The sequence below is a fragment of the Schistocerca americana genome, chromosome 2 (genome assembly GCF_021461395.2).
Source record: "Schistocerca americana isolate TAMUIC-IGC-003095 chromosome 2, iqSchAmer2.1, whole genome shotgun sequence".
Taxonomy (NCBI): Eukaryota; Metazoa; Arthropoda; class Insecta; order Orthoptera; family Acrididae; genus Schistocerca; species Schistocerca americana.
Window position 1 is genome coordinate 206120456 of NC_060120.1, and position 15045 is coordinate 206135500.

Below are 15045 nucleotides of genomic sequence, written 5' to 3' on the forward strand. Positions count from 1 at the left end.
ACATTTACCAGTACTGCTAATGAGATTTTAATGCAACATTTTGGTTTACCTGAAAATACATTCTGGATTTAAAGTACTTTCTGTGAAATACCAGATGACACAGTGGTTAATTTATGTGACAGCTACACGATTTTATCACGACGCTAGTAATGAGTGACAATTTACAATAATGCTTTTGCGGTGTATCAGTTTTATATCTGCACAGTTTTTCTGAATTCTTCTGTAAAGTAAAACATGTTGTAGTGGTAACTTTTGTGGTATGGCTACAAGGAGACAGCCTTTTCCGTAGGACAACAAAACGTTACAGCACAGTACTTTCTTCATCACAGCAATAAGCGTAATAACTAAGATATCTATACGCAAAGCATTTCACTTTTGTGTATCATGAGGTAAGTACATTGACTTCTGCAGAACTTAGCTTTCGGAGGACGATAACTACGACACTTCCACAGAGATTATCTTACAACAAGACGCACAGTTTAGCGCTACAGTACACGAATTTGAGTGATTAATTTTGTACTTAAAACATTTATTTTTTAAAGATATTTGAAGTACAATGATACAAAGGTTTTCCGTGATACATTTCATTCCATTGCTGTAATCTGTAACGCCTGAGGGTATAATTACATTAATCCTCAGGGGGGTACACGCTTACTTTGTGTACCATGTGTTTGGCAAGCACAAGGAGCCCTAGCTAATATGGTATTTGCTTATACAACTTTACACATCGGTACCATATTTTTCTAACACACAAATTACATAGCTATCTGATCATTTAACTGAGAGATAAACATTTTTTTTTACTACATCAGTGACACATGTTTACGCAATTACACAGTTGGGTAACTTCACACTTATGAAATAGTAGTTTGTCTGTACTTTGTGAACTGTTCATATTTTTCAGAACCATTGTGATACTATGAGAGCTTTGAATGAGGTATTTGGTATGGGATCATGATTTTTAAAGTACGTTTGAGGTAGATGAAACTTTTGAAATGAGCAGAGAATTTTTTTTAGGTTTTGACATTATTGGAGGAAGCTACGACGATTTTGAGAGTTGACTGAGGTGTTATGATGTTATTATTACGATGACTATGTGTATTATGCTGTTGCGGTATGTTTGTGATCAGTAAGCTGATGCTATATGAGTTACTTGATTATGCTACGTATCTGTTATGATGAAATATTGAAGAAGTGTCGACGAATAAGGTAAGGAATAATGAGTAGTGGTTAGGGATTCTGGTTTGTGAAAAAGGTTGTTGGAAACCAAGAATCGTACTTTAAGAGTGATGAAATGCATGTAAATGCGTGAATGTATTACAATGCTGACGAAAATTTTTTGGTCACTGTTATATCAATAGGATTTTGTTTCTACAGATTTGTAACGCAAATTCTTGCCCTGTGAAATATTTTTATATGAGACTGTCACTGTAGTGGAAACTGCTGTCGTAAATATTTCGGGAAGAAAGGTAGGTCTCTGTAAGCACCCAGCTGCGCGACAGACGCCTGGAAAAAAAAGCCATTAGTGTGAGCGTTTCAGAGGCTCAGGTGGAGAAAAAAAAAAGGGAGGCCATTATCCTTGCTATTGACATTCCTTTGTAGAAAGCATCGTAAATACGAGACGCTCAAACTTGAAAACATGATTACACTTCATTTATGATATTTACTGAAATGAAATGATGAGAAACATTTTATGTCTATTGTCTTGCTAGTTGAAAGATTGTTTACTGCATTATGAAATGCCATATGGCTAGTGAATGACGTTTCACGCCTTGCTTCACCCATTTTGTTTAATATCTAGTTTCTAGCTGCACTGCAGAATTGGTTAAAACAAAATTTTATAGATGTACTAATATAAATATTTTCTGTCTACAGATCGAGTAAATAATAATTTCTTTCGAAAAAATGAAGGAGCACAAAAAGACATTTACCTTCACAGGAACTGCATACATAATTTTATTTTCAAGAACTTGGTAATTTATTTTGTAGAATTAGTTTTTGTGGTGCACCACTTTAATGTCATAGATATTAAGATGTGAACAGACATTTCCCTTATCTGCGTTATTGTCTTTAGTGTACTATTTTTTCTGCTTGAGCTTTGTCATGTTTAGGTATAAGTTATAGCATTTGCTGCTGCTGCTTGCCAGGCATAGTGTTACTGAATTTCACTTTGTATTACTCTGTTAAGCCAGTTTTACTACTGATTTATTTTTCTTGTTTGCTGCGCATTGCCTTATATTAGTTGTAATATTTCATTTGCTTTGCTAATTTATGCTGCTTGCTTTGCCATTTGCATTTTTGATCATTGCTGTTTGTGTTAATTGTTTTGTGCTGCTGCATTGCCTCGTCCCTTAGTTTAGCATCTGAGCTCAGTAGATTTAAGTTAGCTTAAGAGGGGGTAGACTATATAAGAAACTAGCTGTGATTGATTGGAAGAAATGCATTGAGAAGCTATAAGAAAATGGTTTGGCCAAAAAAGTAGTGTACAGTGGAGAAAAACTATTTTAGAAAGAGAATGTGAACAGAATACAGAAAGCTTGCTTGGATAGGATTTTTTTGGTGGAAACAAATGTTTTGGGTTGGACTGCAGTACCAAATGTTACACTGAAAACAAACCCTGTCCTTTCCTCCTGTGTTATTCTGCTATGTGTTTGAGTACCCTTGGGTATTTGTGTTCTTCCTGTCTTTATGTGTTTATCTGATGAGAGTTACATTGTAGAATTTTCCTGATAATATGTTATTTACTTTGTAAAGATGTTTAGACATTATTTATTCTGATTTGTTTTAATGCTCATGTGTGAAATTAATGTTACAAAAACTATTTTCATTATTTTATGTATGTACTTATGTCATAATTCTTGTAACACTGATGTGCATGTTTATTTCTATTCTTTTGTAAAGCCTGTATTACTACAAATGTTATCTGTATTATTATGTTTTTAATGGTGTTTTCTGTATCTTTGTAATTGTATTCTCATGTTATACAATTGTAATTGTCACCAGTTCATCATATTATTAACTTGTAAGTTACATTTCACTGCACACGTTTCTGTTGGTCATAGTATATGGACAATATGTGAGAAGTAGGGACTGTTAGTATTTGCACGTGTGTTAATAATTCAGCAAGGGACTGGATAACAGCATCGCTGGTTCTAAAGACATTTCAAAAAAAATTTTTGTGAGTGCACAAGTGGTGGTTTATGGATTTGCTATATTGTCCTTAAGACTCTTCGATGGTGATTGTACACCTGCACAGTCCCAACAGATGGTTGCTGGCCGTCTCTACAAGGACTACAGTGGGTCTACACCTTTGATGACTCACCAACACCAATTTCTACAAGGACTGCAGTGGGTCTGCACCTTTGATCACCCACCAATACCATTATTTCTACAAGGACTGCAGTGGGTCTGCATCTTTGATGGCAAACCAATACCACTGTTTCTACAAGGACTGCAGTGGGTCTGCACCTCTGGTGGCCCACCAATACCGTAATCTCTACCAGGACTACAGTGGGTCTACTCTGTGATGACCTACCTACCAATATTCTTCAAAATTTCGACTGACTCTGCGGTGGGTTTGCTCTGTTGTGGCCCATTACCTGTCTGCATGTCAAGAGTCAGCACTGTCTTTCCGTTGGAAGGACAACGCTACATCTCCAAGACAGCATGGAAATCCACTACTTCCGTGTGCATTCTCTTTTACTGCTGAGACTTTGAGAAAAACACTGAAATTTTACTGTGATGAACATCAGGACTGTCTTTATGCACTGTGAGAAAATTTTAGCCTTTGACCAACATTGTATCAATAAGTGTGTGCATTTGATACCTTTGTTATTGTAATTATGAAAAATTTCATCAAATCATTATTGGCCACTGCCCAAAACAATTTGTAAAATTTTTTGTGGGGAGCATAGGGACTTTGTAAGTAGGCTGTTTATGTTGTCTTATTGGCAACGTTACGTAGCGCTCTGTATGAAAATTGCTGTGTGCAGTCTGTGTCTAGTTTGCATTGTTGTCTGCCATTGTAGTGTTGGGCACGCTCAGTTGGCTGTTAGCCGCGCGTAGCGTTGCGCAGTTGGAGGTGAGCCGCCAGCAGTGGTGGATGTGGGGAGAGAGATGGCGGAATTCTGAAATTTGTAACACTGGTTGTCATGAACTGCTGTATATATTATGACCTTTGAACACTAGCAAGGTAAATACATTGTTTGTTCTCTATCTAAATCTTTCATTTGCTAACTATGCATATCAGTAGTTAGTGCCTTCGGTAGTTTGAATCTTTTATTTAGCTGGCAGTAGTGGCGCTCGCTGTATTGCTGTAGCTTGAGTAATGAAGATTTTTATGAGGTAAGTGATTTGTAAAAGGTATAGGTTAATGTTAGTCAGGGCCATTCTTTTGTAGGGATTTTTTGAAAGTCAGATTGCGTTGCGCTAAAAATATTGTGTGTCAGTTTAAGGACAGTCTTGTACAATTGTTCAAAGGGGACGTTTCAGTTTGTAAATGGACACGTCAACAAATGCAATCGACCTCTACGTTATTTGCCGAGGAACAATTTTCCCGTGAGTTTACAATCACAAACTATGGTTGCGTTAACCGGGATAATATGCATTACTGGAGTGAAGACAATCCCCACTGGTTGCAGCAAGTTGCCCATCAGTGTCCTTGGCCGGTTTGCATATGTTGTGGCATCATAAGAAACAAACTCATTAGTCTGTATCTTATCGACGGCACGTAGAAGGGGCACAAACGGGAACTACCGGTACAACTGTAAGATATTGCCCCTGACGTTCGACAACGAATGTGGCTTTAGCATGACGGTTGCACATTGCATTACGCAATTGAAGTACCAGAGCTATTAAACCGTTTATACACTCGTAGGTTGATCGGGAGAAGTGGCCCTGTTAATTATTCTGCTAGGTCGCCGGATTTGATGTCACTGGATTTCTTCCTTTGGGGATATGTGAAAGATGAAGTGCAGCAGCAAGTGCCAACAGGCCGTGAAGATATGGGCGACAGCATCGGAAACGGCGATGCTGCTATTGCCGCATCTATGCTTCTGTCCTGTGTACGTTCATTTGGAAAGTGGCTCACTAAGTGTATTGAAGTTGGCGATACTACGTTTGAACACTTACTCGAAATGGAAAAGGAGAGTAGAGTTCGTCGCGAGCCATGGCCACAGTGGCGCGTCAAGTACTCCCCTGTTCGAGGATTACAACGTTGCGAATAGGGTTCCAATTAAAAGTTACGAAATGTCCCCCTCCGAGACAAGCAAATTGGAATTTGAACTGTTTTTTGGTCCGAAGTGTAGTTTCGAGATACTTCAGTGTCTTCTATGAAAATGAACACTCTGTATACCTCCTTTTCTCGGTGGTCCTAGGTATCCAGGAGCGACGATACTTTACAAAAGAGAGTTGCTTAGTCGTCGATTGCTCTGATGGAGTAGTAACGTGACTGATAGTGAAGAACCCACCTTCCTGGCGACGTCACCGGGCCCGCAGCCAATGTCCAGCACCGGCAGCGGCTGCCTCGGCCACGTGAGGACCGGCCACAGCTCGTCAACCAGTTTGGCGGACAGCAGCGTGATGGTAGCACACCCGAGGTTGTACAATTCCGGTTTATCCATGCTAATGTACACTTCTTGTTCTTCCAAGCTGGTTACAAGTCTATCCCCCTCACAGCCAGGAACAAGATGCTGATGCCTGGAAGAAAAAAGTTTTTAGAGAAATCCCCCTCCACATCGGATACAGTTTAATGGGAAGGTGGACGTTAACCCTTTGTCATTAGAGACGAAATACTAGTCAGTTTATGGAAGAGGTCTTTAAACCAAGGCCGAAATAAACTGACTATGGCTTCCCAGTTATTTACGCATTAATGAAATTTATCGTAAATAATATACCTCATTTTTCAAACCAACAGTTCGCTCCATGGGAACAATTTTTAAGTATCTTTACAAAAGTTTAAGGTCACCTACTCCTGTCCAGAAAGGTGTCCATTATTCAGAAGCACACATTAACAATATATTTCCAGCAGTCATAACGACTTTAGCTAGTAGTAAAGTTCAGTTTAAGAAGATCCTAAGGGATATATTGGTGACCCACTCCTTCTATTTCATTCCTCAATTTCTTACTAGAACCGTTTGATGGACACTTTGTATATATTAATAACATCAAATAACACGAGCTTTTCGTAAAATAAGACTTCTGTACATCTCCAGCCCCGTAATGTGATCAGTATAACTAGGTATTGTGAACCGATTTTGTCTTTTGTGATGCACGGTTAGAACAGCCTGAAAATTATAATATACACCACAGTGTACCGTACGAGTACGTTTACATGTTTCGTGACAAGTTGGTTACTAATAGCATACAGATTAGAATACGAGTTGCTGTTTCCTTTTTTCTGTGTATCTCAACGGCGCTGGGTTCACAATGATTTGCAAAACGTCCCTGGTGGATGAAGCCGGTTTTAGCGTTCAAAAACAGTTAAACTAATGGCGTGGTATGTTTCCAACTGGTTACAAAATGCGGATACCATAGAAAATCATGTTAAGATGTAATCCTTAAATGCACATAATTTAACTTCCAGCAGTTTTTTCCTGTGTTTTTGTATGATTTTTTATACGATAACTTTAATCATGCTACCGTGCACGCCGTTGTGCTCTCTAGCAGATGTGCATTTGTCTCTATGTTAAATAGTAGCATCATAGACCGCACAGTAATTTTTATGACACTGTACATGTTTGTATTACATCTGACGAGTTACTCAGTGTAACGAAACTCTGATGCTATGCTCATTCATTTTCTTTTCTTTTTATAGGGTAAATATTGTAAGTACGTAGAAGTATTTGCGAACAATATTTTTTCTGTCTATTTTAAATATGAAAGTCATGAGTTAGCAATCGAGACAGAGCATCTTTTTATGAATGTGCGATCCAAGACAAATTTTATATTAAAAATCAAGATAAAGTACTCCAGAAACATTGATCGTGTCAGGTTTCATAGAAATGTAGTTAACGTCCCTTCGAGGGTTCTAGTCTAAATGTCACCAAGTGTCTGGCCATTCGTTATCTGGTGGCGATGATGGGGGGAGGGGGCGGGGGGGGGAGAGAACCTGCATCCGTAAGTGTCAGTTCTAAGTGGCATGTAAGTTGCTCCTACGTAGACTAGTATCATTTGTGGTCGTTCCTTGTGACTGTCGGAAGATATCTTTTGGTTGTTTCCTCAACGGAAATTTAAAATAACTCGACGGGTTAAATGAACAGCGCAGTTCACGCCAACGTGTACTGAGACCCACCATTTACTTTGGCAAATTTGTTACAGAAACACGATGGCACGTTAGCATTGCGTCCACCAGAAGAAAATTAACCTCTGCCTCTCACTTTTTTTCATGTGGCGCTCACACGAGCTTCTAATCGATGGTGAAGGATACCAGACAAGCAAATATGAAGATTAAACGCTACATAAAAGCACGAAACCTAACGGAAGGTGTTTTATCGCAACTTGGGGAGTTATGACGCAGTACAATAGCTGTAAGAGAACGCTATATCATTAGGCTGGTGACAGAAATGCAAGCGACTACAAATCTATGTATCCAAGACGAATCCATTTCTGTTAATACTATTGAACTTTGTCAAACAAACTGTACTGGGGTTGTTGGCCGCATTGTTAATACATAAAGAGACCGATGTTTCGGCCAGTATTGTAGACGGCCTTCCTCAGAGCTTTGTGCTGGGCTACACTGCCTAATGAGAGAGAGACATTAGATAGCGGACAGCGCGCAAAGCGACTTACACGTGCGAGCGGGGCACCGCGGTGGTCGTACACACACTGAGCGCGGGCACGCCGCTGCCCACACCTGATAACGAGTACGCAGTGCTACGTCACAACTACCGTCCGTTTCTGATTCGTTTGCTTCCACCAATGGCAAGAAGTGATCTAAACACCAGTGAGACACGTCTCTACCCACCAATGACAACGACCCACCAATAACGAACGCCTAACACCCCTTCTACCGTCAAGCGCCCCATCAAATTACGTAAAACAGCTTCCTCCGCTGCTATATAAGATCTAAAGTCTCTCACATTCAACAGTCTAGCTTAATACAAAGTCCCGAGGAAGATCTTTTGCAGTAGTGACTGAAACGTCGGACAGTTTTATGTATTGATAGTGCTGTCGACAGCGCTAAAGAATTTTATTGAGAGTGACAGCGGCTGCAGCAGCCTACGCTTACACTATTGAACTCTTTTTTAATTTTTTCATTTAAATGTCCATACGCTACAGCATGCTACTGGCACATGTAGTGAGTCCAAACTGTCAGCTCAGCACCCTGGGTGTTTCATAACAGTTAAAGTCCGTAGACGGACTCGAGAGTCCCTATACAATGTACTCATCACTGTCACATTAGGGGTGATAAAGCTCATAATCAATCAAAGTTAAATTTCAAATTAATCGCATCTTTCGAGTGTCGTTCATTCACGACAATAAAAAGTGCTGTCTGTTCGTTAAACCACTAATAAATCCATTTCCCGAGTGGTGCGACTCATGAAAAGCTGCAAGATTCTAACCAGCAATTACTATTGAATAACAGCGCAAGTTCTCATAACCGGAGGGAGGAAAGTAAAACTCGTTAAATATTATCGGAGACTGAACTAGGTCACTGAAAAATTTACAAGCGCTGAGAGCACACACATGTAAAACAGTGTGTCAGCCGGGAATGTGCTGCTGAGTGACACGCGAACCGACATGGATCCTGCCAAGTTCGTGGTCCCAAACTCTGAAAGTTCCACTGCATTTTTTTTTTTTTTGATCACGTAAAGGGTAGAGCCCGTCCACGCCCACAATGACGTGGTGACCATCTCATAAAAACTACTGTCACCCCCATATTTGTTAATTACTACACGAGGACTTCATGGAATGTGGACTTGTGATGTTATCCGTATATCTGGGCAAGATTACCCACTAATACGGTCGCATCAAGGAGATAGATAGTGGACGAAAAGCGAGCGAAGGGCAGCGGTTTCAAGGGCAGAGGTGAAAATGTGTCAAGGAAAGCGCCAAGGGCAAAATACTTCTGCGATTGTTTGGAAGGGTAGTAAGAGCAGTAGCGAATTGCTTGCTGTCAGTGACAGAGCTTGCGAAGATAGGGTGGTTGTTAGTTTTGGGTATCGTGCAATGCCCGGTACTGTTGTCATAGCTTAGGTCGACATAAAGAGTTTTCGAGAAGGGGTACCGCTGGGACTGGGCACCTGCGAGGTATCCTGGGCCAGCTGCAGCGTCTGTGACAGGCCAAGAGTGTCATTTAAGTGGTCGATTGGTCGTAAATCGATTACGGTATAAGAGCTGTGGTTGGGTTTATCTGCTTTTAGTGTGCAGTTCCGCTTCCCTGCGTTGCCTCTTGGTCGACTAGTTTACACCTGGCGGTGCCATTTAATTTTGATGTGCTGCAGGGATTCACCAGTGTTTGTCATGTTTGTGTGTTCGTGTTATCCATAAACAGTTAAATGTCCCCAAGTAGTAGTGTTCCACTGCAGCCTCTGGTCGGTGTCATATAGCCGCGAGCTGTACTTTCCGTAATGACTAGTCGTTGCACTCCAAATTATATACCTTTGCACAGTCTGATCAAACGTATCCAGACAGTTGTTAGTGGACACTGATATGAGCTGTATCCATTGAACGCCCTTATGACGGCTTGAACTGTACTGGAGACATTTTCACTGAGGTGTCTTGATGTCTAGCGAGAAATGAGAGTCAATTGTTCCTCAAGATCGGGAAACTGAAGAAGGTAATTAGAGGCTGGCGTGTGGGACGAAGCCGATGTACAAACTCAACCCAAAGACGTTCCATTGTGCTCAGGTCAGGACCCACGGGAGACCAGGCAATTGTCAGGAATGTTACTGTCCACAGACCACTGCATGATAGATGCTACTTTATTACTGGTTGCATTGTCCCGCTGATCGAACACGTAGTGCTGTCAAACGAGCTGTAAAATTCGTTCATAATTTTCCGCATTTACCATTGACTTAAGTGCAATTAGCGGAACACTCCCTAACCACGAGAAACATCCCCATGCGATCACAATACTTCCTCCAAATTTAAATATTCGCACTACACATGATGGCAGGCAATTTTCTCTAGGCGTTTCCGAACCCAAACCTTTCCATCCGACTGCCACAGGACATAGCGTGACTCATTGCTCCTAGTCAGTGTAAACCGCTGTCCATCGATCTCAAGAGGTGCTCAGGACTGACTACATGAATTTGTGGCTCATGAGGATCTGCGAGAGCATTTTAGCCCATTCCTTTTTAACTCCCTATGCAGGGTGTTGCGTGGTGCAGAGCACGGAACTCGGTAGGATTCGGTCGGGAACGGGATGTAAATCAAATATTGGTAGGAAGGAATACATTCCCTGGAAGTATCCCCTGGCACATCCCCTATTTACAAGTTACTATTTACAAGAATGCAGAAGTGGTCATATTAGACTGTACTGCTCTTGTCTTCAAATGAAGGGTTTATTTCAATAGTGGTACAAGTCCATTTTTGTTCATTCTGAGATACAGAGTCCTAAAGTTAAATGAGCGCTGAAAAATCTGAGTTGAGATACCAGAAATATTCAAGTATATATACTTTAACAAAAATGGACTTGTACCACTATTGCAATAAGCCCTTCAAATACAAGTCCTACTGCGGCTATGTCTCGAGAATCTTTCTAAATACTGCCTATTCCAAATAATACAAGTACAACCCTTGACCCCGAGCGACACAGAGGTAGTGCCCCAGACAACTACCGATCTGTTCTCCCCCTGCAGGCGGTGGTTGGCCTATTTATAAGGAGCTGTTGCACACTGCACCACCCGTATGGTGGAGAATTGTCTGGAGAGTTTAATACATTGTACGTGAGTTTACAATCAGTTCCCAATAAATTCCACGAATACATGGGAAAGTCTGTGCCTACGTTTGATTATCTTTAGAAAAAGCTCGATGCTCATTTGGGAGTACCCTGCACAAATTTCCATTCAACTACATAGCCAGAGGAAAAGCTTATAGTTACCTTGAGATAAGTAGATCTGAAATCAACAATTTTTGTTGGTTTTTCACAACTTTATTTTTAACGAAAATAGTTTAAACAATTGCTTATAATATAATTCCGTAGGCTTCCGCGGCCAGAATCAGTCGACATAAGAGTTTTGTGGGTGTGGCACCGCGTCATAATGTATAAAACTACTGCCGCTGGAGAAAAACCAACGTTTTGGCCACGGTTGCAGCGGCCATCTTCTGGGTCTACAGATGCGTCCTAGCTATGCAGTGTCCCTATATTTTGTTGTTACTGTTCACTGCGCATGCCATTACGTCATGATTTTAAAAAGATAGTTCGTTTCATAGGTCACTTAAGGCAGAAGGAAAGGAAACTTTTTGTGTTGCGTGTTTAAGTATTTCTGTGGCTTCCCTGCCTCGTGATGACTGGGTGTTGCGTGATGTCCTTAGGTTAGTTAGGTTTAAGTAGTTCTAAGTTCTAGGGGACTAATGATCATAGATGTTAAGTTCCATAGTGCTCAGAGCCATTTGAACCATTTCTATGGCCTCTCTGATTTTGCGTTTCGTCACAACCGGCTGATTGGCCAACACACAATCTTCGCTCAAGCAGCTGGTTATGACGAAACGCAAAATCAAATAGGCCATCGAAATACATAAAACCCTAAGAACATGAATAGAGAGGATGGACTCAGGCTTGCCACATCTTGGCTGCCAGCAATCGGAGCCCAACAGACCGCACTGTCAACACGAGGCATGAGCATTACCGGCGAGCAACTACCGCCGCGCGACCGACTTCCAGCATTTGGTAAACAGCAGCCAATCTCATTGGACGGTGACCACCAATCATGGTACATAACACAAGAGCCAATACACAAAAGAGGTTACGCTCTCCCTCCACCGCAATAACCTATTAAAATAAAATTTCCTCTCCTTCTTCCTTAAGTGACCAACGTAACGAACTATATTTTTAAAATTATGACGTAATGGCATGCCCATTGAACAGTAACAATACAATATAAGAGACACTGCATAGCTAGAACGCACCAGTAGACCCAGAAGAAGGCCGCAGCAACCGTGGCCGAAACGATGGTTTTTCTCCAACAGCAGCAGTAGTTTTATACTTTATGACGCGGCACCATACCCAGAAAACGTTTATGTAAATTACCAATAACATCTAATAGCGTAAAGTCAAGCACAACAGAGGTAATTTGAGTAATTAGTGATGTGTAAATTATCAAGAATAATTTATTTGATACTGACATAGTCTGCGAAGAGAAGAATAACCAGTCTGGTTCTCACTCGCAGCTTCAGTCAACCACTCACTGATTTTTTCCTGAATGTACAATTTCTGTATTGTAGACAACTTCTTCACAGAAGACAAAATACTCATCAAAACAAATGACCCTCATCTTGTTTTAATTTCTCATTTGGTTCATTTTCACTTGAACTTTTCTCCATTAGTAAAAATTTCTGTTTTTGGAATGCCAGCATGTCTTATTGCTTCCTTTTTGTAGAAGCTAATAGGTGAGTTGTGGGTTGGGATAATCTATCAGTCTCGTAATGTTCAACATAGAGATCTCAGTAGACGAAATAATAGTTTGTCACTAGTAGCAAGAAATGTGTGAGACATGTTTGTGAATTACTTTTGTCAAAACAGAATGACACAATAAAAATATTTACTTACTGTTAATATTAATCTTAAATACTTACAATCGACCTATTTTTATACTGACAGTGACTAGACTGCCAAACTCCTGGTCTTCATTGTACCAGTGCGATAATTTTTTCAATGGACATAGCTCATTGCTCCCTGCATGCTCGAGAAACACAAACTGGGCTCTGTCACATATGCACGATCTCCTGGACGCTGGTAATGCCAATTGCACACGCCTCCCAAAATGCATGCATCCAGGACACTACCGAATCATCTAACCAAGTTTGTGTTGCATGTTGCAGGGAAAATCGCAATCATGATGGTTGCCCCATTCCATTCAGATTATGCCTAAGGGCCAGACTTCAGCAGTTTAGGGAAACAATTAATTTCTGCTAAGGAGACCATCATACTTGGCACTTGGAGCGCAATGAATTATAAATGAATAATGCAAGAAAATATTTTTATTGAAAAGTTTCGATTTTTGATTATCTGAAATTTATTATCTACAGCTACCTCAGCTGTAATTAGCAATTATACAAATGCAGGATCGTAGCTGAATTGATTTTAGGCAACACTAGGTGCATATCCATCTAATTACATCCAAATAAGTTCAGAAACGGCTACTGACGTGTGTTTAATTGTAGGCACATCATCTACCAATAACAAGTAAGTATGTGAGGACAACGTCAGTCACGTTCCCAAACCTTGACTTAACATTAACTTCATTTAACTTTTCAGCTATGTTCAGCACTAAAAAAAAAAAATCACCCATAAGTATGAGAAATCTTTTTGAGCTAGTAGTGGGTTCACTCAATCGAGATTGTAAGTTTACAAAAATATAAGGAGAAGATACAAAGTGAGCATCTGAATATTATTCAGTCTGTATATCATCTACCGATTTGCTACAGATTTTAATTTGCATCAGTATAGTGTCTTTCGGATACTATTTGCTCTTCCTGGCCGGCCGGTGTGGCCGAGCGGTTATAGGCGCTACAGTCTGGAACCGCGCGACCGCTATGGTCGCAGGTTCGAATCCTGCCTCGGGCATGGATGTGTGTGATGTCCTTAGGTTAGTTAGGTTTAAGTAGTTCTAAGTTCTAGGGGACTGATGACCTTAGAAGTTAAGTCCCATAGTGCTCAGAGCCATTTGTACCATTTTGCTCTTCCTGGAGCCTGTGTATGAATGGAGCTCATGCTTAGCGACCAACAATTGCGCAATATCACATCATTACAATGGTTGCCATTTAACATACACGAAAAGCAATGGAATGTGTACAAAAGTAAAGTCTGAAGCCAACATACATAATGGGGTACTAAGAAATGTAGTAGTTTTGTAATGTTGAGTTCCACCAAAATACAAAAGCCACAAACCTGAAGTTTTTTATGATTTTAGAAAGGAAATGTTCTCCTGATAACCTTGTTCAGTTATTTCCTTTATTTTCCAAGCTATTGACGAAACTGTGTATTTGTGCCGCATAAACGAAAAACCTTTAGCGATTTTGAACACCTTTGTCTTAAATTACGGAATAGGAATTCTAGCACCTTATTCACAACCTAGTACGGGGTGTCCTAGGAGGAATAGGAATTCTCATTTGAAACCAAAAACTTCATATGGACATACGTCGTAGTTCGATTGTTACTACGCAGACTGCAAATCATGTTAGTGAATGAACACTTCGTATGCCAGCAGAGCTCTAGACGACATGTTACACTAGTATGAAATATTCCTCTGGTAATTTGGTCATGGTTAGTGATCATACGATCTTTTACTTGCATCTGATGCAAAAGCAATTCCGAGGCTCCATATCCATTACAAGGAAATAATTATAAACAATTCTGTTGGAGGAATATTCCCAACTGAGTGTTATGCCAGAGCTTGAAAATCCCGCTACAGTTGTAAAGTTCTTTTATTATCACACGACCGGTTTCAGGCTCTTGTAGGCCCATCTTCTTCAGGTGGCGTAACTGGTTGCTGTGATCCTCGAGCGCCGTGGTGGTACACGTTCGCCACAGCGCTCGGGGGACACACCACTAAGTTACGACACCTGAAAATGTGCTTATAAGAGCCTGAAACAGGCCGTGTGATAATAAAAGTAATAAATACAACTAATTTCTGAATTATTTTCACTCAGAATAAATTAAATACCGTTAAAACTTGTTTATCTATTTCAGACGAGAAAGAACCCTATGCTTGTGTATCCTTTTCTTATTGATGCAAAAGTTAGGTATCATATACCGCATTTCCAGTTATGTAAAAATACTAGGCATCGCACAGAACGCCTAAAACAGTTCCCTTCCTAAACAAATTCCTAACATAAATAATTAATTGGTTGGTACTTTAAGTAATCAATCATAAAATCTTG

The 15045-nt window shown here is 40.3% G+C and overlaps 1 protein-coding gene across 1 annotated transcript in view; it reads right to left on the reverse strand.

Annotated features, from left to right (window-relative positions):
* The window catches only part of LOC124593883 (juvenile hormone acid O-methyltransferase-like), a 61425-nt gene extending 48988 nt beyond the window's left edge, over positions 1–12437 (reverse strand). The window contains exons 1-2 of the mRNA XM_047132229.1: positions 12352–12437; positions 5469–5697 (exon numbers count right to left, since the gene is read on the reverse strand). Coding sequence (XP_046988185.1) covers positions 5469–5697; positions 12352–12437 — 315 coding nt within the window. The remainder of the gene's footprint in view (positions 1–5468; positions 5698–12351) is intronic.
* Positions 12438–15045: the final 2608 nt, after the last annotated feature.